This window comes from Cyanistes caeruleus, chromosome 6, assembly GCF_971803275.1.
Source record: "Cyanistes caeruleus chromosome 6, bCyaCae1.hap1.1, whole genome shotgun sequence".
Taxonomy (NCBI): domain Eukaryota; kingdom Metazoa; phylum Chordata; class Aves; order Passeriformes; family Paridae; genus Cyanistes; species Cyanistes caeruleus.
Window position 1 is genome coordinate 36,216,334 of NC_141706.1, and position 27,318 is coordinate 36,243,651.

General features: G+C 36.9%; 1 protein-coding gene across 5 annotated transcripts in view; it reads right to left on the reverse strand.

Moving 5' to 3' along the window:
- Positions 1-401: 401 nt before the first annotated feature.
- Positions 402-27,318, reverse strand: part of PALS1 (protein associated with LIN7 1, MAGUK p55 family member) — a 55,616-nt gene continuing 28,699 nt past the window's right edge. For all 5 annotated transcript variants that reach the window (XM_086892654.1, XM_086892658.1, XM_086892657.1 and 2 more), the window contains 12 exons: positions 21,776-21,984; positions 16,074-16,151; positions 15,209-15,355; positions 14,426-14,587; positions 11,275-11,352; positions 10,287-10,470; positions 9,174-9,245; positions 8,639-8,710; positions 7,762-7,929; positions 6,837-7,039; positions 5,474-5,584; positions 402-3,474 (listed from right to left, as the gene is read on the reverse strand). In XM_086892654.1, coding sequence (XP_086748780.1) covers positions 3,298-3,474; positions 5,474-5,584; positions 6,837-7,039; positions 7,762-7,929; positions 8,639-8,710; positions 9,174-9,245; positions 10,287-10,470; positions 11,275-11,352; positions 14,426-14,587; positions 15,209-15,355; positions 16,074-16,151; positions 21,776-21,984 — 1,661 coding nt within the window. In that variant the 3' untranslated portion in view covers positions 402-3,297. The remainder of the gene's footprint in view (positions 3,475-5,473; positions 5,585-6,836; positions 7,040-7,761; positions 7,930-8,638; positions 8,711-9,173; positions 9,246-10,286; positions 10,471-11,274; positions 11,353-14,425; positions 14,588-15,208; positions 15,356-16,073; positions 16,152-21,775; positions 21,985-27,318) is intronic.

Sequence of the window (27,318 nt, forward strand, 5' to 3'; positions counted from 1 at the left end):
AATCAGCAAACCCAGAACTAATCCTAGTTCATGGTTTCTACTACTGCAAGTCTAATCTATTCAAGGTAAGCATCTTAACTGTAGATGAAAGGTAACTGCAAGGAATAAATTTCTATTAACACCTTTAAAAATAATTTTAGAATTGTATGAATAATAAGGTAATTTCTCTTGTGAAGCTGCAGACAGCACAGCTGAATACTAAGTCCATAGTCTGTTGTAAGATACAGATCAAGCTTGAAAGAGAGACACTGGAGCTCTGCAGACCTGTTGTTGCCTCTCCCACAGGATGGATGGTGTCAGAAGGTGCACACAACATTCTGTAGGGCACTAATGGGTCACAGAATGTTTCACACATCCACCAAAGTGGCAGAAAGAAGACTCCCAAGATTCACTACAAGAAGTAAAATTGTATAGTGATTTATTTTAAATCTAGAAATATTTTACATTTTTACATTAGTGTGCAGTTCATGATGTCTCAAAATACAGAGTGCAGATACATGTATAAAAGTACAACGTGGGGCTAACCACAGGTCTCAGTTAAGTTACCTCAATTATTTAAGGCATGGAACCCCCCCATCTAAAATTTTAAAAGTCATATTGAATTACATTCAAAAATTCTTTTCTGCAATTCATTTAATATTTATTTTTAATTAAATCTGGACTGGTAAAAATGCAGATACCATTATTTCAGTCTGATACAGTTCACTACAAAGCCTGGGATAAGGTTGAAGAGTTTTACCAGTGAAGTCTATGTATGCTCTTTTATTCTCAAGGGAACTAGCACACATTCTTCATAAACAAGACGGAATAATTTCTGACACAAGGTAGTTCCAGGTCCAAGCTAGCAGCAGATGGACATTCAGATACATATTTCAGTGCTGCTCAGGCTCTTCCCTTCTGCAGGATGCAAAGCTAACACTGGTTAAAAGATACCATAGCACCTCTCTATGGATGTCAGTGACTTCTGTGTGCCTTGGGAATTGAGAGAGTAGAGCTGAACTTCAAGCAATATGCTTTAAGTCTACATTCAAAAGCTCATTTGTATAAAAACAGATTCTGTACACCATTTCAGAAAAACCAGGGAGACAAATGTCAATGAAATAACATGAATGACATGATTTGCTGAGACTGATGCTGCCTATAAACACTGAATACCTAAGGAGGTTCAGCAACCACCTTGAGCTGGTTGTGACTGGCAGAATTTGGACAGCACCTACATAGCTGAGCTAGGTTAACCTTTCTCAACATATTCTACTGCATTCCACCTTCTTGTCCAGAAATATTGAATACCCAAAAGCCTAACACATCTATAATCATCTTTCTTTGAAAACAGGAGAATCAATACAGTTTTTCCAATATACCTGAAGACTGTTGTTGTCATAAACTATGGATGAAACTGAGAACATGCCTGCAATGTGAGGCAAAAAGCTGTAATTTGAATATCCAGCCCTTAGGCCAACGGTAGCACAGTATTATTTCTAACATTGACTTGAACTAAGATACTCAAGTTTCCACCCCGTTTTCTTTCTGAAGCATCATTACTTATCCCCACTACTTGCTTAATTGCTACTCAGCCCTAAGTATTAATTAAACCAGCGAATAATTTTGCACTCTATACTTCAATTTTTTAATACAAAAATGTACTGATTATTAGTTCAGTACCTAGGACAGTTATCTGACAATTTCTTTACACCTGCTTTATACTTTGAGCCCTTTAATGGTGGGTGTGAATTTGTTCCACTAACATTTCAAGAAGAATATATGCAAGACAGAATGGAAAACAGTAACTACTTTATCCTTCAACATTAGATAGGCGTGAACTACACATTGACCTAACTCCAGTGTTTTACCTATAGGAACAAAGAAACACTATGGCTAAAAGAAATATTCACAGTTAAGGTTCTTTGTGCTACCCAAACCCAAACCAGCCACGATACTACTATTCATTTAGTGTCAGCAACAACAGCCCTACTGCAGATGCACAGCCACAGTAGTTAAACTTTCACAGCCAGAATCATTTGAGCATGCAGAGATGTTCCCACCTGCTTTGCGGAACACATTAGGATACAGACCTTACCTTTTGTTCCCTTGTTTCAAGTTTTTTTTTTTAACCACTAAAAATATTCCCCTTTCTTGTGACTTCTCAGTCAGTTACCAGTGTTTTACACATATTTTCACTGCAGTACTGAGCAAATGCAGGACAATATGTTGGCTAGTGAATTATAATACTCATAACACAGTAGCTACATTCAGCTATTTTAATTCCAGTTAGTTGTCCATTAGTCCAACAGCCACAACATGAACCATTTGCAGAGATTAAAAAACCCCACTGTCTTCCCATGTTCAGCACATCAGTCTGTATTAGTCAGTATTCTGTTATAAAACATGAGAATTTTAGTTGACTTTCAAGCAGCATGTCTTATAACTAAATATTTTCACAAAAATATAACCTCTGCCTTTCTACGTCTACAGGTCTGTGAAAAAGAGCGTCTCCAATCAGTCAGTATGTTTTAAAGAAAATAGCATAAAAATATCACATCTAGAAGTTCAATATAATAGTCATCTTTGATTGGACCTAAAATTACTGTGCAGTCAAATCTGATTTTAAAAGTCTGACTAAAAAGACACAAGGATCGAAATATTTACATTATACACATGTTTCAATTACAGTGCTATTAGAAAGTGGAATGTTTGAGAAATAAAATATTAACTCAAGCCTCACAGGGCAGCTCCAGACCAGAGCAGCATCTTCATTCTGGGTACTTTTTTGAACAGGAGAGGTTTGTCATTGGTATTTTTCATGTGTAGATTATTTCTCTGCCCAGTGATCTGTAGAGTTATGCTCCTGAACTAGCATCATGTCCCACAAAGTCATTAAGTTAAGTGTTAAATAACATTCATATTTATAACTATGTGACAGCATGGACTATATATATATACACACAAACACACTTAAAATCTTTGTCAGAAGGGTGATTCTAAGTTAAAAAAGTGGATTTATGTATAAAAGTAGTTGCTAGGAAAAAAAAATCTATCTAAAGATTTAGAATTTAGTACTGACATGGTCTCCACTTCTAGACCACAGAGAAAGAAAACTTGTACAATCTTTTGATCAGTTAAACTGGCTCACAAGCTGACTCACAGCGTATTTTTCAGTAATACGCAATTTCACTGGCAAAGGATGCTGCCACTGAGGTCTAGAGCTCACATGCATTTCTACTAGAATTGGGCAGACCTACACATGATCTGCTTGGAAAGGTAACTAGATTGAAGTCCATTTGTCCCTTGGAACTGCTCTCATCGAAGCCAGGTGGAGGGCACCCACTGGGGTTCTGTGTCGAGCTTATTTATTAACCGGAGTAACTCTTGATACGCCTTATCAAGATCAGAATTCACAATTGCTGTATCAAAGTAGTGGCCATTGTTCTGTTCCATCTCCCTTGTCTTCTCTATGATTTCTCTCAGCTCTTCTGGCTGCAATCAGAAACAGAGTTAGTGTAGGTGTGTATGCCTCTCCTCCACAGTAACAGTCGGGAAATGGAACAACTCTTTTTTTTCACACAAACACTCATGGTGTTGCTATTGACTGTTGAAAAGTTTGCAGGAACACTCAACCGTGATTCATATTTGAAAGCTAAGGGTGTTCAAGAGAATCCTGACTGATTGGCCATGAGTGGCAAAGAGTAAGTAACTGCCCAGGCTGAAGAAAAGGGGGAAGATCCAGCACTGCTCATTGCAGAACACTGATCTCACTGAAGGAGACTGGAGATGGCCGAGGTGGTGTAAGACAATCTGAACCGTGCAGAACAAGGTTCAGATTCACCTAGCAGCCAAAGGAGACAGCTGGCACTGGTGACAAGTGCTCAGTACACAGCAGTGAGAGCCACACACAGTGAGAGTTACACATTTAAGTTGACCAAATCACTGTAACATTAGCTGAATAACATTGCAGAAATATTGAAAACACCATTTGGGAGCTAGAAGGGAATATGTCAAAAGCAAGAATATTGTAGTGTAGATAAATGATACAAAGGCAGAAGTAGAAATGTTTTGATTCCAGAATTTTTCTTACACTTATTTTCTAAAAGTGTTTATTTTTCTCAATTTATTTTTATAGTGTATAAAGAAACATTCAGGTATAATTTTTGAGTTAATATTCTAGGGAGGACATTTTAAAAGGAACTTCAGGCCATGAGGACTTTTTTCTTAGTCATTACACGCTCTTGAAAAATCAGAGCAACATTTGGGCATACATGCAAGAAATATTCTTTTCTTTATCAGAGAAGGGGTTTAACTCCGTAGCATGTACCCAACTGAAATAAATACAACTCCAATAAAATTAATCAGAAAGAAAACAGGCACAGTGTAACAACAAGAAATACATTCTTTTTTTCTGCAAAGAGATTCCTTAACTACTGCAATAAAAATCCAGAACATACATAAGATGCAATATTTATATAAAATAAAGTTTCCTTCATTGCATAAACATGAAGGAGGAAACACCCATTTAAAGACTATGATTATAATTGACTCAGAGGCCACGGGAGGAAAGGAAATTTCCTCTGTTTCAACATTTGGACTTTAATGGACTTTTAAATCTTGCACACAAGTAATAAATTACCCTTGCATCAAACAAGGAGAGCAAAACAACACAGCCACAGATCCCAGTGAGTGTCCAACAGCTGTGTCAAGAATAACTGTGAGTTATGCTGGGAAGATTGTTTTTCCTTCATATGAACTGCATTATGCTCAATCAGTACTCTGAAGTTACTGTGGTGGCAAAGGCACCCACCAATCACTAAAGGATAGATTTCAGTTAAAAAGCTGATGATGAACCTATTGCACTGCCTTAGCAGTAAGTACTTGGTATTCCATAGCCTGATAAGGAACTTTTCTCAGCTTTCAGATGTCCTGGTTTAATCTTTGGCTTTTAAGCCCATTCTGCAGAACTAACTTCTGATAACTAAATAATCTCTTAAGCTCAGATCTTGGACATGACTGCTTAAAAATGAAGAGTGATTCCCACAAGATCAAGCACTAAAACAATTTTATATGAAGAGTTCTGGATAAAGTAAATGTTTTTCCAAAGGCAGGTATGTTGTGAAATGAAAACCAGTAATCCTTTGCTCCATAGGTTTACTTGAGGACAAAACTGGGTATTCCACAGTTTTGAAATAAAAGGTTGTGGGTTTGTACCCAAATACAGGGACCCCAGTGCAGACACACTGTGCCCCAGATTACTGAAACAGCAGTGCATTCTCTTATCTAATACCTCTCACATCTCTTTAGACAAAAAGCATCCTGGATGAACTCTTTCCTTAGCATGGTCTGGCTACCAATCTGCAGCACAGCTACACTGGTTTGCTGCAGTGATAACTGCCAGTACCACTCCTGTGTCTCCATCCCAAGGAAAGAGTATGTGCATTTGCTCAGCAAACCCAGCATGGTTTCAGAAGAAGTTAAGACACCTTACCTTAGGATTTTTCCCTTCTTTGGCCAATAAAGCACGTAGTCGCTCTTGTGATGGTGGTGCAACAAATATAATATATGGCTTCAAGTCAGAGTTACGTAGTGTTTTCAGTGACTGCAAAAATAGGATTAAATATTTAACAGTTCCACCCAGAAAAAGGGCATTTATTGATGTACTATCCACATGCTATAATTGAGAAGTATATTATCAAACACAATAACTGTACCATTTATTAACAGCAACAGAATTAACTGTAGAAATATTCAGACTTCAGACACCATTTCCTATTAAATTTATATTCCAATATTTTTCAACTTCATGAAACTCAACTATTTAGTTTGTTCAAGAACATTCTTCATAACTGAACTGAAGGAACAGAGGTCAGCTACATTGAACTAAATGTCTTACAATGCTAAGTAATGCTAAGCTTTGAACAGAGAGGAGTCTTAAAGTATTAGTTTAATTTAAAAATTACAGTTTAACCTTTTCTGTTTTGAATATTAAAATACAAGGTATCAGATGCACTATTACTGTGTGTGTAGTATTCTGTTTTGTCAGGTTTGGCTTGGTATAAACAACTTGTCTCTGAGATAAATTTTTATAACCACAGAATTCGATACATTTTTAAAAAGCTATGAATTTTCATCTCATGACATGCTTTGCAATACCCATGAGCTGTGCTAGTAAAGTATCACATGGTCCCAGCTGGTGATGACTAACTATAGCTTCAATACTACTAGATTTTAGTGATATGGCTGAGTTTCAGGGCTTCTTTTGCAGCATCTACAACAGCAGCAGACCTCATACATATTGTATGTATCAGAAAACAGGCTCCATTCCAAGACTCAGCCTCTTACCATGTTTGACTAAATTTCCAAATTGAGGTATGCAAGCATAGTTTTTCTCTTCATAACCAAAAGGTCACAGCTAAATGGTTTTTAAATACTGTTGATGTGACGTACTTTATTTCTGAACTCTATTTGGAAACTGCACATTCCTGAAATACAATTTCCAAGTATAATCACAAACAATGTCCTCTTGATCTTCAAAAGCCCCAGAAATCACAGAGTAATTGGAAGATGGAGAGACATAAATCTTTTTTTAATTAATTTTTAAATTTAGATGGTTTCCAGATACTTAAAGCTGGTGAAAACTAAGGTCCCTATCACCTGCATCACAGATAAAGATATGCATATTAGCAAACAAGGAACTGAACAGAGTCAACTGAGCATCACTGAAAGAAGACCTGGCATAAACATGAATATGGATCTTGAAAACACACTGATTTTATAAACCAGATAGAGCTCTATAGATATTCACAGTAGCTTCTACAATTAAAACATGACAGGCAAGAGCTTTGCCATACCTGGGTATGAAGATTTAAAAGGCATATCTTGCCCGAATTGATGACTTGCCGCACAGAGTCTATGCTTGTACCGTAGAGGTTCTTCTCAAACTCTCCATATTCAATGAACTTCCCTGCAGCTATGTCACTCTCAAATGCCTGTCTGGAGATGAAATGATAATCCCTGCCAGCTGCTTCAGTCTCTCGCCTACTCCGAGTAGTATCTACAAAAAAGAAATTGAGACGGTGATACACGTATAGAATTGAAGAAAAGAAGGAGTTTTTCTCTTAGCAGGGATATTGCTAATCATGCAAACATAACCCCCCATACCCTCCCCAACCCAATAGAGGAAATATCCATGAAATCCATGTATTTTGTTTTCTACAATAAATGTCCTTGGTTAGGTTGTCAAACTCAATTCAGAGGTCTCTCTTACATTATCTAGAATGGAGAAAACAGTCAGCTACAAAAGGAATAGTTTTAACTGTGCAGTTGTGTTCTGAATATGAAAACAGCTATTAATTGTTTTTCAACAAATACATATTGCTACATTGTTTGTAAATGCAATCTAGAGTACATTAGACATTAAAAATATAATATTCACTGAAATACAAGTGGTTTGGGAGGGCACTAAAGCCACCTCCATCTAAATATAAATTTACACAGGACATTTGATTAAAAAATTTTTGCCCAATATAATATTGCCTGGTTTCTTTTTGAACCTCTGTAACTCACTCCAATTTTATTCAAACCAATATTAATGCGTGTCTTATAGAGCCTTCAGAACACTGTTTGTAACACTGGATTTGCATTAACTTCCCTTCTTTCAAGAGCTCAATATATCCTGTGCCAAACCCCCAAGCTCCTAATTACTATTTCCAACACAACAGGATTTGTCTGCAGCCAAGGTTCAGAATGAGGAACCTTATCTGCTGTCACACTCACGGGGCACGGCGGAGGCGAAGCGATCCACTTCGTTATTCATCAGCCTCTGCCGCAGCTCATTCTGGCCGCAGTTCTGGGGGCCAATCAGAACGATGGGCCGTTTCCTATTTGCTGGCTGATGGTACAGTGACATTTCCTCGTAGGTCAAAATTTCCTCATTGTCATAATCTTCAGAGAGAACAATAAAACAGTCACAATGTACTCTACTGCCAGATCCATGTATTGCTTATCATCAGTGCATGCAGTATCAGATTTCAGACAGTTCCTGACTCTGCACAGCCTCTTACTCTGAGTCACCAAAGCAACAGAACCCCAAAGATCATCATGTGCCCAGTAAGATGAGAATTTTTTCCCTTTCTTGGGAAAAAAAAAATGTTTCCACTGACTACTCTTCATATAACTAGTGACATAAACCCAAGAAACAACTTTTTTTGCCAAAAAAACCCAAGTTTCTAGTACAAGATTAACACTTTATACCCATTGGCAGCAACCATCATCCCAATCTCAAAGTACTTTTTAAGAACATAAGTTTAAGTAGCCTATACAATATGTCAAGAAAGTTTCCATTTATGGAATATAATTATGCAGTGATTACAAAGCTATAATAAATATGAGTGCTTCAATGCCTAAAAAGAACTATGTGTTTCTTTCTCTTATCATCTGATCTTTAATAAAGACACTAAATGACCTTACAAGTCCTTTCACTTTAACACCTTTCACTAAATGCTACAACACAACACAGTATTACTTACACAGAACTTACTGCTAGCATTTCTAATATCAGATCCTAAATTTCAGTATTCTCTTCCCAAGGCTGCTTGCAGAATCTTTTATAGTTGTTTATAATTACACACACTGTACAAAAGTTGTTCCTTACCATCATTTTTATTTGCATTGTATAAAACCTTTTTCCGCTTCTTTTTGTTTTTCTTCGCACACCAGAGTTTTCCTAACCAAAATAAAAATTATGACAATCAAACACCCATACAACAAAAATATTCCTATTCTGCCCATGTTTTGGGTCTTTAAAGTGGAGAATTTATTCTGCAGTTTTGAAAAGGTATAATATCCTTTTGTTGATTACAATGCTTTGGTGTATTAAGCAAATGTCAAGGACTTCAACCAAGTCATGGCAGGTAAAATTCTTTACGACAAAAGGGGCTTTCTAAATTCTCTACATCATTCTATAATTACATCACACATAGTTGTAAAAAACCCACAGGATTTATACAACAAGGTGTTAAATTCAGACTTGTATTTGCATGAAGAATTTCACAGAATCATCCCACTTGTATTACAAAAAAAATACACCAGGAGAATGCTATACAACTCCATCATGACAAGGTTCCATATAACACTAATTAACACTGCTACAGGACATTTTTTTTTTATTTGGGAAGCATATATCCCACCTGATTTTTCAGGCTCCTTGTCTTCTTCTATGGTTTGCTTCATTGCTTCTCTTTGTTGCTGAAAGCTTTTTCCTTGAAGCATTAAAAAAAGCACAAGAGTCATCAACATTTAGAAATTATTTCCATGCTTTTTCATCATGACTTACTCATTTGACTCTTTCCAAAGTTTTTACATCTCTGAAGGTTTCTAGTAGAATGCAACACACAGAAGAAATTTTAAAAGAGAAACCAGAATTGCTGCAAAACTGATTTATTACTTCAAAAATAAATTCATCATGAGACACTTGCAGAGAATTTGTAGTATACTAGAGTTTTGCCTGGAAAAGTGAAAGTACTAGAAAGAGTAAGTTTCCTCACTGTGATGATGTAATTTTCTAATTATTTTTGTATGTCAAATGTATTCTATTTATATTCAATATTTTGAACTTCGATTTAAAAAATATTGGCCTGTATTTAAATCAGTGTTCCTCTCAACTTCTTGAAGCATCATAAAGTTAAAGTTATATTTTATGGAATTTGAAAAGTCTTTTGTTCACTGTTTAACAGAGCAGCAGATCTTCAATGAACTAGGCTGCAGTACCTATTGCAATCCAAAAATTATGAACAGACTTCAGTGCCTGAAATCCCTGTTACCCGAAGGTCCTCAACAGTGAGAAAGGAAATCTGACTGTCACTGGTAACTGAAGCCTTTTGTTAAAGGAAAACATGCTGAGAAGTGATCATAAATAGATCCTGTATATCCAGTTTATTTTAAAAAAGTAGGAAACCTTAGAGCTGTGCCCATCTCCGAAGAACAAGTGGGCTGCAGTCCTACAATCTCTGCTGCGGCCAGCAGAGGGAACTCCGAATCTGCAGAGTCCCCGTGGTGGAGGAAATAAAGGAAGAGGAGAGCAGCTCCTGAAGGGGCAGTGAAAACAGTAGCTTTACTCTGTGTTTAACTCCAGACATGGTAATGCCCAACAGTAGGCTCTGTTGCAAATGGTTCAAAGACACAGGTATGCTTAAGGCAACAGATATTAAAGAGCACACAAGTCTTTGAAAACCTGAGCATTGCTCTTGTGTGGCTATAACTAACTTGACTGATTGTCAAGCTTTTTCTAGAGCTTTATTTACCAGGGATAAGGCCTGCCAATGGCTGATTATCTTCATCTCCATCTCTGTAAGCCTGCCACCAGTTTGGATCTTCTTGACTGATCACATGGAGTATGTCTCCTTTTTGAAAAGACAGGCCTAATTCTCGGCAGGGGACGTAAGGATCATCAGAGGGATCGTAGTCAAAATGCGCTTTCACGTGTATCTGTAGGAGATAGAAAGTTAAAACAAAAGAAAAACAGCAACAGCCCTGTGACTTCTGAAGAATCAAACCTTGTCTTCCTGTGATTGCACTAGAGCTACGATAGATAAAAACTCCAAGCTTCTACAGAATGGAAACTTTATCTGGGGCATACAGGAGGTGCTGGAATAGAATCATTAGGCTAGCAATGGAAAAGACACAGCTGTGCTAGGTTGGGCAGAAAGGCTTGAATTTAAAATGCAATTTCCTCACCATTGCAGGAGACAATTCCCCCCCAGCTACTGATTTAAGTTCTCTGCATTCAAAAATTATCAGAGGTATTCTGATTGGTTAAAGTACCTAATAAATACACAGGCTGAAGCCCATTAGCTGGGCCTTCAGTTAAGTTTCACCTGTATTTTGTCACTAATCATTAATGTCTGGGCATTCTTTCTTCAAACTGTTAAAGCTATCTTTTCCTCCAAAAGCATATTTGCAAGTGTCAACAATCCAAATTTTTTAATAGATACATACATATAGATAAAACACAGAAATTCAAAATAAGAAGCTCAGAACCACAAGAAGTTCTACTTTTACAATTTCTTTCATAAACTGAGTTAAAATCGTACTCAGAGTTTCCCTTTAAGCTCATTAATAATTTTCAACAATTAATTCAGGTGTTAGTCTGATAACAATTAAAAGCAATTTAAATGGCTACATTTTGGGTTTGTTCCACAGTGTACAGGAGCTGCAGGAGGACTTTTTACACACTACTGGTAAAACCAAGTACATCCCACCAAGCACAAGAACACCTGTAGAGCTACTTACAACGGTCTCCTTCGCAGGAGGTGGCTTGCTCTGCTGACTGGGAATCAATACGAAGGTCAGAGTACCATGCATGTCAGCCTGAGAGGAAAAATAGATTCTTCATAAACAGTGTTAAAATATGGTTTATGGTTAAGAATTTTAATAAATAATACATTTTAGAGAGTGCTTTAAAAATTCCCATTAGAAGTTGTCCCTAACAGCGCATCATCTACCCTTTAGCTGGTTTAAAATATATAGTACAGATACAGACGAAGTGGTTCAGTAAGACTACAAAGCTAAATGCTGATACTCAGATTTTAAAAACCCAGTTTTCTTGAATACAAATTATTTCTATTTGAAATGGAGCAACTGCTGTTATGTCAAGCAGAGACTTAGGAGAAATGGATAATACTCTCTTGTTCTGTTCAACAATACCAACGAGTGGGTCTACACAGGAACGAAAAAATATATTAAAAATAGGCAATTTTTCTAGAATTGTTTAAATGGAACAGTGCTTTCAAATTTAAGAATTTCTACAACAATTTTATGCTGTTAGCATTAGTAAAGAATACAAAACACTGCTTAAAAACTTAGCTAACATACTCAAATCTTACATGTGTAAAGTGTTTAATACCAACACTGTAGCCATCCTTGATAAGAAAGTAGAACATAATGTTATCTCTATCTTCTTTGCTTACATACTTCCATTTGCAGAATGTGTTTGCACACATAAAAAATATCTTGAAGTGCAGGTGAAAACCTGTGACAAAGCCTACAGGTGTTTCACTTCTATACACTATTCTACAAAACATAGCACAACATTTTATCCTGTATAAAACAAGAAAATACATGTATCTTGAAAAATTCAAAACAAAGGCTTAAATAAAGTAAATGTAACTTGAATATAACATGATGAGGCTGCAAGAAAGGAAAGTCCATGATTTTCAGTCAGCATGCATAGTTCCACAAGGAACGTATATAATCTCACTGTGATCATGTGAGTAGCCTAGTCCAAAAGTCACGTGTAGTTTATCATCACTCAAGTAGCAAGCAGTGAAGCAAAACCAAGGAAGGAATTTCTCTTGTCCTTGTTTGAAGTATTTTGGGGGGTCTAAAGCACTTCAGAACTTCATTTCCAGATTACGAAATAAAAATAATGACATATAAAGGATTAAAAGTATTATTTTAAGTTAGTTTCATTAAAAATATATTTTAAAAATTACACAAGGTTGTGTTTACTTTGTTTTTAATTTTCAGCAAATTGATTTTCTCTTATGCTAAATGTATTGTGGTTTTACACCTTTTGTTTTTTAACCCTAGGCTGCAGGAGCTGCTCAGGAGCAGAATAAGCTCTCCGCAGAGAACTGAAGTGCCAGACTTGAACTAGCTGTTAATCACCTCCAAAACACTATTTTCAGAAGCATATTAGCTAAATGTGGCTTTAAGAAACACAGATGGCAATGGAGACAATTTCAAAACATGACAAATCTCAGATCTGATCCAAAATATCCACGGATATTTAAGGCTTCTCAGAGAATTGTAAGCATCTTCATAATTGATTTAAAAAGGTAAAACAAAAACCCCCAAACCTCACACATTTCTGCATCTACCTCCTTCCACTTGATCTCACTGTATGAAATAGGTGAAAAAATTTAGAAAGAAGTCCAGCTGAAGATGGAAACCATCCATTAAAACCAGTCTTACTGTATCATAAGACAACTTATCTATGGATATTGCAGTCTGTCCTTCCTACAATACTCAATCTACAGCTGAACCTAAGTCTTTGTCCTGATTCTGATTTCTCTCTAGAGCTTAAAGCTAGTCATTTGAAGATTTACTAAATGTTTCTCCTCTTTTTCTTTCCCCCCAAACTCCCTGCTAAGTAAGTCCTAGTTGATATTTCCAATGTTTTGTGCCGAAGTTATAAATTAACCTCTAAAAAAGTATGATTTTAATCTGTTTCCACTTTGACAGAATGGTCTTGCCTGCTGCAATTGGACCAAAGATTCAGAGTTGGGTTTCAGATGTTTTGGATACTGATCCAAAGCAGGTACCAGGGAAAAACATGAACGAAATGCAATTGGGCAACAGAAAATATTAGTGGTAATTGCCAGCTTTTGACATTTTTCTCACAAGGCCTTTTTGAAAGGGAGTACTTCTAATTTACTAATTCCTGATGGATTTCTTGCCTAGCTGCTTTTAAACTAAAGTATAAGTCTGTCATGAATGGTGTAATAGACAAGAAAACATCCATGCCAGTAAACTGCTAGACAAAAGGGCTTGTCTCAGGAGTGAAAGAGCAGTAAGTCTAGTCACATAAAGGTCCCGTGTGATACATTTTGTGGTGGATTAAGTCTGGCCAGCAACTTAAGCACCAACCAGCTCCTAATGCACTCCTCTCTCCCAGCAGTTTGAGGGAGAGAATTGGAAGACCAAATGCAAGAAAAAAAAGTCTCACGGATCAAGGTAAAAACTGTCTAATAAGTGAAGTGGAAAAACCCCAACCCAACACGTGATGCAAAAGCAATCACTCACCACACAGATTTTACTGCTCAGCCTGATGTTACATGGCCATTCCCATCACTGTGGTCAATTTGGGTCAGCTGTCCCAGCTGTGTCCCCTCCCAACCTCTTGCTCACCCCAGCCCGTTGCAGGCAGCAGACAGTGACACAGAGAAGGCCTTTGACACTATGACACTGAGCATGTGCTGCTCAGCAAGAGTTGAAACACTGGTGCATTATCAACACTGTTTCAGTCTAAACCCAGCCTAAACCGCAGCACCATACAAGCTGCTATGAAGAAAATTACCTCCAAACCAGCCACACATTTATTACTTGTGGACTGAATCAGAGACAACAATGAAAAATTATGGCTTTTCAGAGCTCAACAAAGTTTTTCTTGGAAACCATTAGAAGTAAGTGTAAAGATAACAGCTTGACACTTCCACATTTGTAGGCTTCATTTTTGCAGATAACTGCCATTAATACTTATCAGTATCCTCCTATGCATCAGAAAAAAAACTTGAAATGGACCTCCACATACAAACACCAGCTACCAGAATGAAAATACTTTTGAGGCTAAATATGAGTAAAATGACAAGCAGAGTCAACAGGCTTCAGACTTATGAAATGAGTATTTATTGCAAAGAAAACAAGAAGTGTTCCAACCTACCAGCAAGTCAAAAACTTCATTAACATCTTTTCCACGGATCTCAATGCCATTGATCTCCAGAACTTCATCCCCTTCATGTAACAGCCCACTCTTCTCTGCAGCACCTCCTTTGACTATTCGACTGATGATAACAGAATCCATTTCATTGCGAACAGTAGCACCCTGTGTAGTAGCAACACATTCTGAATTTATTACATATATGAAACTCAAAGCCATCTATTGTATATATTCCAAGCCAGTGGAAAAACTATGCTGAAAGAGATTACAAGTAACAGCTTGGATACATACACACAATGCTCCAGTTCAAAAAAACTACTGCTCCAACCTACAGCTAAGAATGAAGAATGCTATGGCTCCACACCATAAGATTCATTATTTTTTTACAAATGCAGTCCTAAGGAAACTTTTATTTGAAAGATGCAAATAGCAGATGGTAACTGCAAAACAAACCCCAAAACCAGAAACCAGCCAACCAAAAAAACCTACACCCAGCTGGCACAAGGTTTAAGCCCCCTTGCAGCAAGCTTAGGATCGTGACTCTTGACAAGATCATCTGTCAAAACCCAAGCTGATAGAAGCTGTACAGGCTGCACGTGGTAGTATGGCTACTGCCCAACTCAAACACAAGTTTACTGTCTATGCCTGTTTCTCATTTTGGAGGGAGGGAGAGTGTTTACGAGTTAAACATTACCTTTGCATTTGGATTCCAAACATTTCATAGCACTCTGGAAAGGACAAAAAGGCTTTTCCTTTACATGTAACTGAGTAAGCGCCAGTACTTACCAACGGAATATCCCGAGCTTTCTCAATGCGAACTATTTTAACAGTCTCCCCTCCATACACGCTAACATTCTCATAAATCTTCTCATCTGTCATAGGCTCTGGTTGCATTTCTTGTTCTGCAACCTTATCATGAGCCAGTAGAAGTGCCTAGTGTTAAACATAATCAGCTCAGTTACAGAAAAATTCACACTTGATATGCATACAAAACAGATGAAATTCTGCAATTTCAACAGTCTCTGCAGGTAATAGAACATTGCAAACTGACTCAAGCAATAAAATAATCACTTATCACAGCTACGTAGCACCTACTCTTTTTCAAAACATTCAGACTGGATAATAATAAAAAAGCAATTTTGAATACAACTGTGACTGTACTTCTATCTTATCTGTACTAGAAAACCAGACACCGGTCTACTACGCATGTGTCTGCCAACTCAGAGTAAGTTCTGTAGTGAAAACTACTTTTACATCACCATTCCAGGACAAAATTGACATTATCCACCCCAAGGTAAGCATGAAACAACTGAAGGTAAAGATAGATAAGCAAAGCAGCTCATGTGTTGCCCTGTTCTCACTGACCTAGTGCTACATTTTTTATATACAAATTACCCTGTAATACATATAGACCATAGCAAGGGCTGAATGCAGTCATGCACTACACCTCATTAAAATGTTCTATTAGTTTCTGGAAAGTGCAAATTCCTTATCATAGAAAAACAGAAAACAGAGAATAAAGAATATAGAAAAATGAGGGTTGAGGAATAAAATTCATCCTTGCCCAGTCAGCCCAAGGGAAAAAGTAAGTTACACTGAAAACAGCATCAAGAAATAGATCCATTAGATTAGAAGCTTCATTTTGTTTTACCTGCATGTGAGGGGCATTCAGCAAAGCATTAAGCTCCTGTCCATCCTTATGGTGGCTGGGTTTCAAAACACTCTGCACCTAAAAAGAAATCAAGCAGTATAACTCTAAATCTAGCCAGTGATTTATCAATCCTCCCTCTCCTATTAAAGCACAACTCCCTACTTGCAATTATTCATTTTACTGAAAGTAAAGTATATTATATCCACGTAGTTGTTACACTACTGCTGATTGATTAGTCTGGTACACACTAGGAAAACATGCAATGAGACCACAGGACTAACCCAGCACACCTTGCCTCGGCAATAATCTATCAAATCTAAGTTGGTATCCAGTACCTCACGCAGATTTGTCAATACCAGAGATTAGCAATATGCTCAGCTATCACAAAGACACGCACACAAAAAAATATTAAACTCTAAACAGTAAGAATTATTGATCTCATGTCAGTGAAGTCAGTCACAATGAAGTGTATTATAAGACTATGCTGGGGTTTTAAACGGCAGTGATTTCCTATTAATGTGATTAATCTTCCTCTTTCTTAAAAGCAGATTATCATACTCTTATTACACAAACTATTTTCTGAACTAAGAGCAAGGCCAAAGATTCCAAGACAGGTTTTGCAGTGCATCCTGTAGCTCCTGTCTCAGGAAGTGCACAAATCAAAACTTCAAAAGGTCCCTCCCTGGAAACCGGATTTCTTTGGCTGCTTCCAAAATAATCCACACTAACACAAGGATAGTTTTTGTTCAAGCAGCTTCAGTTGCCAAAACAAGTTTTCCTTCTCATGCAGTTACCAAATGAGCCTTGCCATGACCTCTTGAAAATAGTGGTATGCTCATACAGAGAGACAAGCGCAGGGAAGTCCTCTTATGTAAAGGTGAGGCTGAAGATACTTTCCAAAGCCATTATCCTCTGGCCTAATCTGACCAAAGGCACACAAATGCAACAGCACATGAATCCAAAGACATCAAGAGTAGATCATACGAATCAGAGCTGCAGCTTTCAGAGAAACTGAAAACATTTTGTTCAAGAGCTTTTGACTCTTACAGATGAGGTAACGTGACATCAGAGAATCAAGAAACCAAAAGTTTCAGAGAAAATAAAATAATTCAGCTTTTTGTATGATCTAATAGTATCTAAAGGTTAGGAAAGCCTCTATGCTAGGAGCAATTATCTACAGAAATGCTAACAACTATCTTGGATGCTACCAGACAACAGCACTGAAAACTTCCAAGTCAAGATATTTTTAAATTCTAGAAGCCACTAAATGAACTGTGCCCATGGAGCCAGACCCTCACATTGCCAAGCAAACTGTCACACTGAACGTGTTCCTGTGCTCTGCAATAAACCTGGCACAACCTCCAATTCCTTCCTCCCGACATCCCTAGAACATGCCTCATGGTGAGCTAATGCAGTATAGCTTAAAATGATCAAAGAAGAAGCCAGATTTAAGTAATTTTTAAAACCGGTTTCTTTAAAATCACAGAGAACAGAAAGTGTTCAGCTTCACAAAGTCCTGACTTAAGTCATATGTCTAAATTAGACTGGAAGCTTTTACACCTGGCTTAAACTAAATTCTAGGATGCCACATAGCAAACAGAACACTGCAGAAGACATATTTCACTGACAAGTTATCCTCTGTTTTGAAAGAAAAGATTCTTCTGTTCTTCTAAATACTTTATCATAAAGGTTTATTTAAGGTCTCTTACAAGGGACTTTGAATTTCTTTCTTGAAGAAGCCACAAGAAACTTTAAAGCTTTATTTACTTATCAAATCTTGATGATCTCTTAATAGGAAACATACTCAGAAAGCAACTTGGAATCTTGCAAGGAACAGTCTTCTGAATGCAAGGTCAGAGGCTGGGGATTTGACAGTAGAAAAGAAAGTAATCTGGTTCAACCAGTTATTCTGTGTGCAGTAAACATCCTTTATTCAAGTTGAATTTCGCTTTGAATAATTTGATTATTAAAATTTTTAATATACCTCCCCTTTTAAGAAAAACATACATCTCTCATTTGTTTATTTAATGAAGCTCTAAGAAAGCTTCAGGCTGCCCTATACACTTATTACAGCAGTAGTGCTGCTTGTCAGAGTCCTTTGTAACTCATGGTAATAAATCCCACAGCTTTATCTGACTAAGAAATTTGAAGTCTGTCATTCCAGAAGTGACACACTACATATAGCACAGATGATCCACATTGAGTATGTGGCAATAACTGTATTTTCTTAACTCTCCAGATTAGTTTTTATTGTTAATTATGTTACCTTTAGCTCAAGAACCTTCCCCCTGCCAAAGTTATCAATTTGGTTTCATTACACACACCACAAATTTGTAGGCATGTGTTGGAGTGTTATTAAGAATTCAGGAATCAACTGCACCTGCAAAATTCTGTTGCTGTTTACCAGCAGGTGAGCAGGACTATCAGATGGAACATACAGACACATTCCAGTGCACTTACACCAGAATTTGTGAGCTTTCAGTTCATACCCCTCAACAGTACTGATCATCTGGTTTATTTGTCTGATTTTGCAAAGCAAACAGTAGCAAGTCAAAAAACATTTAGGAACACAGTCTATAAAAACTGAGCCCATTAAGTATATTTAATAATGTCTTGAAGGTATTTGGTACGTGCTGTTACAGGCCAAGTTATAAACTGTCTTGAATGCTGCATCAAATATTCTTACAAGGTCAAGATTCAGACCACATTCCCATAATCCTTGCCCCCATCTTGGTCAAGTTTAAATGGATTTAAAATCAATTTAATTACACTTGATGTTTACCAGCTATTTTTATTTGAGACTTGGAGTACACCCCATTACATGAAGATAAGCTTCCTCAAACAAATTCCTTAAGCTCAAGTGCTTCATTCCTCCTTTTTAATTCAGTTGAATTTTCTTAAAAAGAAAAATCTAGAATTGTTAGTGGCTGGTTATCAGAATTGGTGGGAAAATTAATTGTACATGTATACTACCAATTTTAAGAATTTTCTAAAGAGGATTAGAATATTGAAAAACCCTAAATATTTTTTTTTTAAAGGGAGATTCTTTCATGTTGCACTGTGCAATTGTGTTGTAAAACGCCTGTTCCTGCTAAGACGTTCTCTTCTACAGCATAAAGCCTTAAACAAAACACATCTGTAGCCTTAAACTGGGACACACACTCCAAACAGTTTCAGTTATACACTGTTGCTCATGACCTGTGCACTAAAATATGCACACCAGCACTACCTGCTATTTAAAACTAATGTTATGCATGTATCTGCTATTTTTCTTTCTTGTAATGCCTTCTGGCTTTTATCATCAAGATATTATCAGTATCTTAAATCCAGGCTTTTGCAACTGTCTTTTCAAAAACACCATGAAGTAAGTAAATGAGCTGCTTTCTGGGGGAGCTTCCCATGCCTATCCTTAGAGGGAGAAAAAGCAAAAGACAACCAAAAATGAGAGTAGACAGAAAAGCTTGGGCATGCAAGATAAACACATTGTCAGGATTAAAAAATATCCCCTCCCCCAACAAATCCAAAAAACCAAAATAAAAACACCACCAACTTTTTTAGAGCAGAAATAATTTCCTCCCATACTGCTACCATAACTGATACAGAAACCTTTCCAAAATGAATGAAAGATCTGAAAGTCAAGCGTAAGATCCTCTATTCAGGCAAGACAAGGAAGTACAAAGTGATGTGAATGGAGGCTTCAAGGTATCCTCTCGAGACGCTTCTGTCAGACACAGAAATATCTGTCCTGAATTTCTGGCTCTATCATTTCAGGATGTTATTTAACATATTGCAAAATACAAGTCACTTAAATACACAAGAAGCTGAGTCACTGAGAAACTAGATTACATCTGAAAATGGGAACAGACATTTGCAATATATTGAGTTTTCAGGAATTTCAAGGCTGGACAAGACAGGGATGGGAAATGAAGAGTCAAAATGAGTGCAAGTGATTTGTCTTTTATATAACAGTCTTGTGGATAATGATCAAATTCTGTTGGTTTAAAATTTTTGGATAAATCTAATATATTCCTTTTGCTTAACCTTCTTCATGACTGGTAAGAGACACAAAATTGGCTTTGTACCACCTTCTGATTTTAGGATTTATCAAATCACCTGAAAAAAAGAGAAGAATATGCTGAGAAGGTAAGGGGTAGCAAGAAATGGGGAGAAATACAAAAGTCTGGAAATAGACCTAGACTTTTCCTAGGCATATTTTCTTCTTGGAAACTTGTATTAAGTAGCAAATAAAATGTCATTGCATACATGCAGGGAAAGAACCAGCTTTCTTAAGGTTTATATCTGTAACACCCTGTATTATAAAGGAGGTTCAAAAATTCTGGCTTCTATCTGAATTAAATCCAAAATTAGGCCTATGTAAAGTGGATGTCTGGGGGAGCAAGTTACTAACAGAATGTAACTGAAAAGGTTCCTTCAGACTCACAGACACAGTGAACAAGCCCAGTAAGGATTCTGAGCTAGGCTACACACTGATGAATAAGCAAGCCAGAGGGAAGTTCACATATGCCAAAAGTATGATTACAGTGGGTTGATTAAAACTTTTCAGATTCACAGGACATTCCAAAGTACTTCCACCTGCTTTTGGCACAGTCTTACTGACAAACAAGAAAATCCTAATCTGACATTTAATCAGCACCTGCACCTTTAGATTGTATTTAAATGCTGTCCCTCAAGAGTCAGTAATTTCTTCTGCAAAAGAACTTCAAGCTTGCTAAAATGCTTCTGGGCTTACAAGATTAAAGTCTAGTAAGATTAAGGTCTAGTAAAAGAAAGAGTGGAAAAAGCTGTTGAAAAAAATGCTTCAGGGAGAAAGAAAACCAGCTCCTAAACCAACCAACCCAAAAACCCACCAACACCCACCACCTGCTGCCATACTGAAATACTCCAACCCATGTACCTGAGTCAGTTTGGTTTGCTGGGTGCTAAATGTTGGAGCCTTTCTATACACTGGATGTGACTCTGCCGAACACTATAGTGCTAGGCTTGCACTCAGGTTGGTATTCAAGCTACCTAGATCAAAGCTAACAAATGCATATGTGTCTAAGATGTAGCCACCTTGCACTACAAGATATACTTCCCACCAGTCCCTGGAAAATTGTGACAAAAGTTACTGAGTGACCCTTTAGAATATTTTTGCAATTTCTAAAAAACGTATCAGATCTTACAAAAGAGCTGTTATCTGTCAGACCAAAAGAAGTTTAACCACAGCAGTAATTAAAACATTGAAATTAAGTATTAAGGGATCTGTTGCTCACTTTAAAGCAGAAGGCTTGTTTCCAGTATGTTTGTATTTTCAGAGAAGACTCCCAATCTAAGAAACATGGCTCAGCTTAGAGGAGAGTCAAGATAACAGAGAACTGTAACTCAGTTCCTGAATGCTTGCAATAAAGAATACCAACTGAAAGGGAGTTAGATTGTCACAACCACTCCCTTTTTCCCATGTTAAAACATAGTACCTTCTCTGTTACATATCTATCCATGCTAAAGAGGGAGTTCCTACCCCCAAAATATTTTTCTGGTTACTGTTTGCTGTATCCGGTTTTTCCAGCTTTGCAATCAGTGACTATTATAACCTCTTTCATATTCAACATTCAGTCACTCAGACAAGCTTGACAAGTATGTATTTCAACAGTAGCTATGATTATAGGTTTCATGTATGTCACAGAGATGCATACTGTACATACCTCTTGTGCTAGTTCTTGTGCATTGGAGCTGAGAGGATATGGAGGGCTGGCTTTGTTCATGTGCACTGTAACAGCGTTGTGGATCTTAAATGCATTCTGAAAATCGCTATTTTGAACAAGCTGTAAAATGAGCGAGATATCCTCTTGACTCTGAGGGTCTACCAAAACGTGCTGGATATGCTTAAGAGAATTTAACAGTTCTTCCACTTCTAGGTAAGAAATAACAAAATACAAGTAAGATACGAGTTAACAAGAATGATAACTAAATATTTATATTAAGAGCTACGCTAAAGTGTTTTTACTGTTCAGTTTTTAAACCAGCAGCGATAGATGCAAGTTTACTATTTATCTGTTACTCCAACTTCTTTTTTGTAGCAGAATGTAACTGAATTAAGAGTTAAAAAAATACCAAAAAACAAAAAAAAGACCCCAAGTCATTATGAGCAGTAAGACTTTATTGTTAAGCTCATCTTGATGCACTGAATATTCATGGATACCTTGGTTTACCTTTCTGTGCGTATCTACCGTATATGGTAGATATCTATGAATCTCAACTATATATTGCTTACTAATGGAATGAATGTTTGATGAGTAAACTACAGTCAATTTATTAACATAAAATTGAGCTCAGTCTTAGCATGTTAAAATAAAAAGGATGAAAAAATACCATCTATGAACATCTGTGAGTTTTGAAAGATATCTACAGCAAAAGAAAGTCCACATCTTTTATCTACACAAATATGACTCCGGCTTGGACAGTAAAATATTTTAACATTTTAATAACCACTTTCTATATGTTTGCATAATACATGTACTACATTCTTGAGTTTCAAGAACTGATCTGATGTTTTACAAGTGCTTTTTGAAGACTTTTATATTATTTTAAGCCAAAACAAATTTCTGCTAAATAGGTCACTTCTAAAAATTCCAAAGACAAGGAACATGAATCAAACCCAGGTAAGAAATTCTGAAGCAGACAAAAATCAATGCATGTTTGGAGCCTGAAATAACATACATGTTTTCACATATTATCTGAAAAGACTGTTCAGCCACAAGAAGCTGGTCAGCTATCTTACATTTTAGTCAATTCAAGTAAGCAGAATGTTTGAACCCTGGTATTTAAAGAAATGAACAATAAAGAAAATCCCAAATTTTAAAACTCTCAGTTGATACTGATACCAAAATACCATTTTTGAGAATAATTTTCAAGTTTTAGAAACCTTCGTTTATTCATTATCAGCTAATAAAACTAGGAACACTATCAGGACATCAGCTAAGCTGGATTTTTTAACATGAAAAATCACAGTAGATACTGATCACTAACATGGGTATTTCTGTCAGGAAGTTTCCCTTACATATTTTTAACCACAGATTCATCAGCACACTGAACACAAGCCTAGACTCAAAATTTTTTAGCACAACATAACAAATGGTTGATAAATGGGTACATGAAAGTCATAAAGCCTAATAAAATATGTATTTCAAACAAGTTTAATTGTTTTAATTTCGGACAAACTATGACTACATACAAGCTGTCAAATTTGCAAGTTAAGTCTTCTGTATTATAAAAGGAAACAAACAAGCCAGGGCTGCTACTCTTGTACTTTACTGTCAGCAGGACAATAAAAAATAGTAATAGAAACCCGTCCACAACCATTTCACACACGCTAAAAACATCCTACCCACCAAAGGTCAAGGACTTCTTCCTGTAACCACCAAGGAAACAAAGGGCAGTAGGACAAAAGCTGCACAGAAAGCTTGTACAGTGGATGTGCAGGATATTCCACTGCTGATACCCAGTACAGCTCACAACACTAATTACAGCAGCCAATGTCTCACAAGGAAATTGTATACACAATATACTGCTTATCACACTGGGAGAAATGCCATTTGGAGAGAAGGCTAAAGAGCACTCTACAAGTGAGACTATTTGCTAAACAGGACATTGTCAGCTGGCAAAATTCTCATCTAATGGAGAATTCACAGTACTGAAGTATCTCCTCAACTCATTCTCCCAAATCTGAGGAAGTGCACTATTTTCAAGCATAAAGAAAAAAAAAAAATGTGTGAAACTGATGTTATTGTATAGCTCCTACTGACCCCTGCTTGGTTAAAAAACGTATCAACTCAAAGTTCTGCTATTTTTTATGGTTATTGGATTTAAAAAAGCAGTGATATATTAGAGAACCTCACTTCTTTTATCTCTTCCTATGCATTAATTATCTTATTCCATTATTTCTGAACTCACTCTTACATATCTGAAAACTCAAATATACATACACATATATACACACACAAATCTAATACATCTTGCATGTAAGATATGAATTCATACAGAGAGACAGACATCTTGCTTTGTATCAATAACAAAGACATCCTCTTCCTAGATGTCTTTACATATTGTCTTTTTAGCCCTTTGCTAATTCCTTCTGTGTTGTCCTTTCTTACAAACTACCACAGTACTCTCTTCCTTGTATAATTCCTTTCTACACCAAGGCTTCATCTACTGGATACCAAGGCTTTATACCAAGTGATTTCCCCCCATTATGAAACAGTAAACAAATACCCACCTCAACACAATTATAAAACAGAAATAACGCTTCAAAGGAGTGAAATATTCCTCTAAATCCACTCCATTTCCTAGTGACTTGTTTACTAAAAAAACCATACACATAAAACCACATACAAATCTGGCTTTATGCATGCCTAATTCTCTCTAGGTTCCTGCTTTTGAAGTCTAAATTACAGATGAAATTTTTGTGCAGTTTGGTTTTCTTTTTTTTTTTTCTTTTTTTTGGTTGGTTTCAAAGTAACAATAATTTAAAAAAGCACCAGGTAACAAAAGACTCCAGATACTTCCTATTAAAATATTAAAAGGGCTGTCTTGAAGAAAAAAACGTTCAGTAAGACCAACATCTGCATTTACTCACAGAAAAGTCAGGGTTCTTTTGCAGAACAAGTCCATTTTTCAATTGCAGATCAATTAGCGATCAAATACTGGGTTTTGTCAAGCAGTCTTTTACAAGAAGTGTTGCAGCCTTTTTCCATTAGACTATGAAATGGCTGGAATGTGACTGAGCACTTTGAGAATATACACATTAATCAAAAGACTGCCACAGCAAAAGTATGCAACTGCAGGGGAGGACGTGCAGTCACAGCTTAACATGCTAGATTAGAAAATGAAGAAAAGAAGATAGATGCTTTTTATCACCTTAAACAAAAGTTAAGAAGAGCAGATTTAAGGAGATAGGCTTTATTATACATCAGCATCAATGTCTTCATTCCCAGACTTTTCTGTAAACTACATGTTGGTACTAGCACTTTAATGCTTCAAATATAACTTGAATCACATGGCTAGAAAAAGTAGTTTAAGGTAAAACAATATTTCAGAAATTTTATTCTTAAGGTATTTATAAAAAGTTTTGGCTAAGGTATAAAAGAAAAAAATAGGCAGCTAAAAAACAAAAATAAACAAAAAAAAGGTCATCACTGTCGCCAGAAAGGGCTTACTTTGGAAAGGTTTACTTCCATGAAATGTCAGTTACTCATTTAACTAAATTAGCTGAATGAACTGTAAAAAACCAAAGAAGTCTACATTTTATGGAAGCATATTGCTATGAAAAGACAGTAAATCCTTATGTGCACATCTGCTAGGTGCAGACTACTATTTCCATTTAAACAGCTGTCTAAACCATATACTGTTTTGATAACAAACATGCCCTTTGAAATTCTTTTGGTTAAATCTGCTTTATTTTTATATATAAATTCCAAATTCTTTAATCTAGTCTGCTTTCTTTTATGGTGATAAAAAAATTAAAGACTTGGCAAGGATCTGCCAAATTAGACACTGTCACTTCAAAACATTTTCCAAACTAAAAATACAGGCACACAGATCAATATTCTTACTTAAAAGATGTATCTTCAGGAAAAGTTCTAAGGATTAACACACATACACACAAAATCAAAATTAAAATCAGTATTTTAAAAAATACCAAAGAAGGATAGTTAAACATCTCTGTAATTCACTATTTGGGCTCTTCCTAACTAATCTCAGAGATTTGTGAATGTGACTAAGCACTTCAACCTGGACAGTAAAAGTAGAAAGAGGGAAGAGCCAGATTTTGTGTTACAAATGTTAGAAAGGTTAACCCAAAAACTGGAAAAAGGCCATACTTGAGAGTAGAAGTAAATTTTGTAAGAGTTCAAGTAACTGCAGGAGCACTCCACTGAATTTAAATTTTAACTCAGTTTTTGACAAACACTAGTGACTGAATACAGATCTTTAGGACTATATAGGTTAAAAAACCTATTCCATTCATAATAAAAGTGTTTTATTTAGAACTATTTTTTCTGATGTTTGCAACAATTCAACATCATAGTTGTGTATAATCAAAAGCACTACTCTTAATCACAGAATCACATAGTGGGTAAGGTTGGAAGGGACCACAGTGGGTCATCTGGTCTGATCTCTCTGCTCAAACAAGGTCACCCTAGAGCACATGGCACAGGATTGTGCCCAGACAGTTCTTGAATATCTCCAGTGAGGGAGACTTCACAGCCTCTCTGAACAATCTGTTCCAGTGCTCAATCACCCACACAGTAAGGAAGTTCTTCCTCATGTTCAGGTGGAACTGCCTGTGCATCAGTTTCTGCCCATTGCCTCTTGTCCTATTGCTTGGCCACCACCAAGAAGAGCCTGGAGCCATCCTCTGACACCCTCCCTTCAGATACCGACAGACCTTGATGAGGGTCCCCTCACAGCCATCTCTTCTTGAGGCTGAACAGGCCCAGCTCCCTCACTCCAGAAGAAATGCCCTCGTATTGCCCTCCACTGGATCAGCTCCAGCAGCTCCCTGTCTCTCTTGTCCTGAGGAGCCCAGAACTGGACACAGCACTCCAGGTCAGGCCTCACCAGGGCTGAGCAGAGGGGCAGGATCCCCTCCCTTGACCTGCTGCCAATGCTCTTCCTAATGCAGCCCAGGATCCCATTTGCCTTCCTGGCCACCAAGGCACTCCTGGCTCTTGGAATGCTGAACTATAAATCCTCTCTTGCCAAATCTTAAGTTTACTGATCCAAATGACAAGACCCAAACTTAAATTACAGAAGTAGACAAAGTCACCTAGTCATTCTTCTTCAAGATGCACCTTATACCATGTACTATTTCCTAATTTACCTCTTTCCATACACACACTTCTATAGTCTTGTCCCTGATGTTTGGCATTTCTCCTCTTACACCTAGTATTCAAAGAATCCTAGCTTCTATTCAATACCAAATTCCCATATTCTATTCTTGCTGAGCCAGATCTAGTTTTCTCCTTCCAGCTTTTCACAAGTACTTTGACAAACCCTCAGCTTCTCCCACAGCTTGTACCCTTCTAAATTCCCCACTGAGAGATTTAAAAACCCACCTTTCATCATCACAGTAATTTCTTCACTGTTATTTCTCCTGTTCAAACAGGTTCAGTTTACACCAGCTCCTAGCTGGCTCTCAAGTACGTCAGATGTATGTTACTCCTCATCCCTACCAGCTTCCATGGGTAGC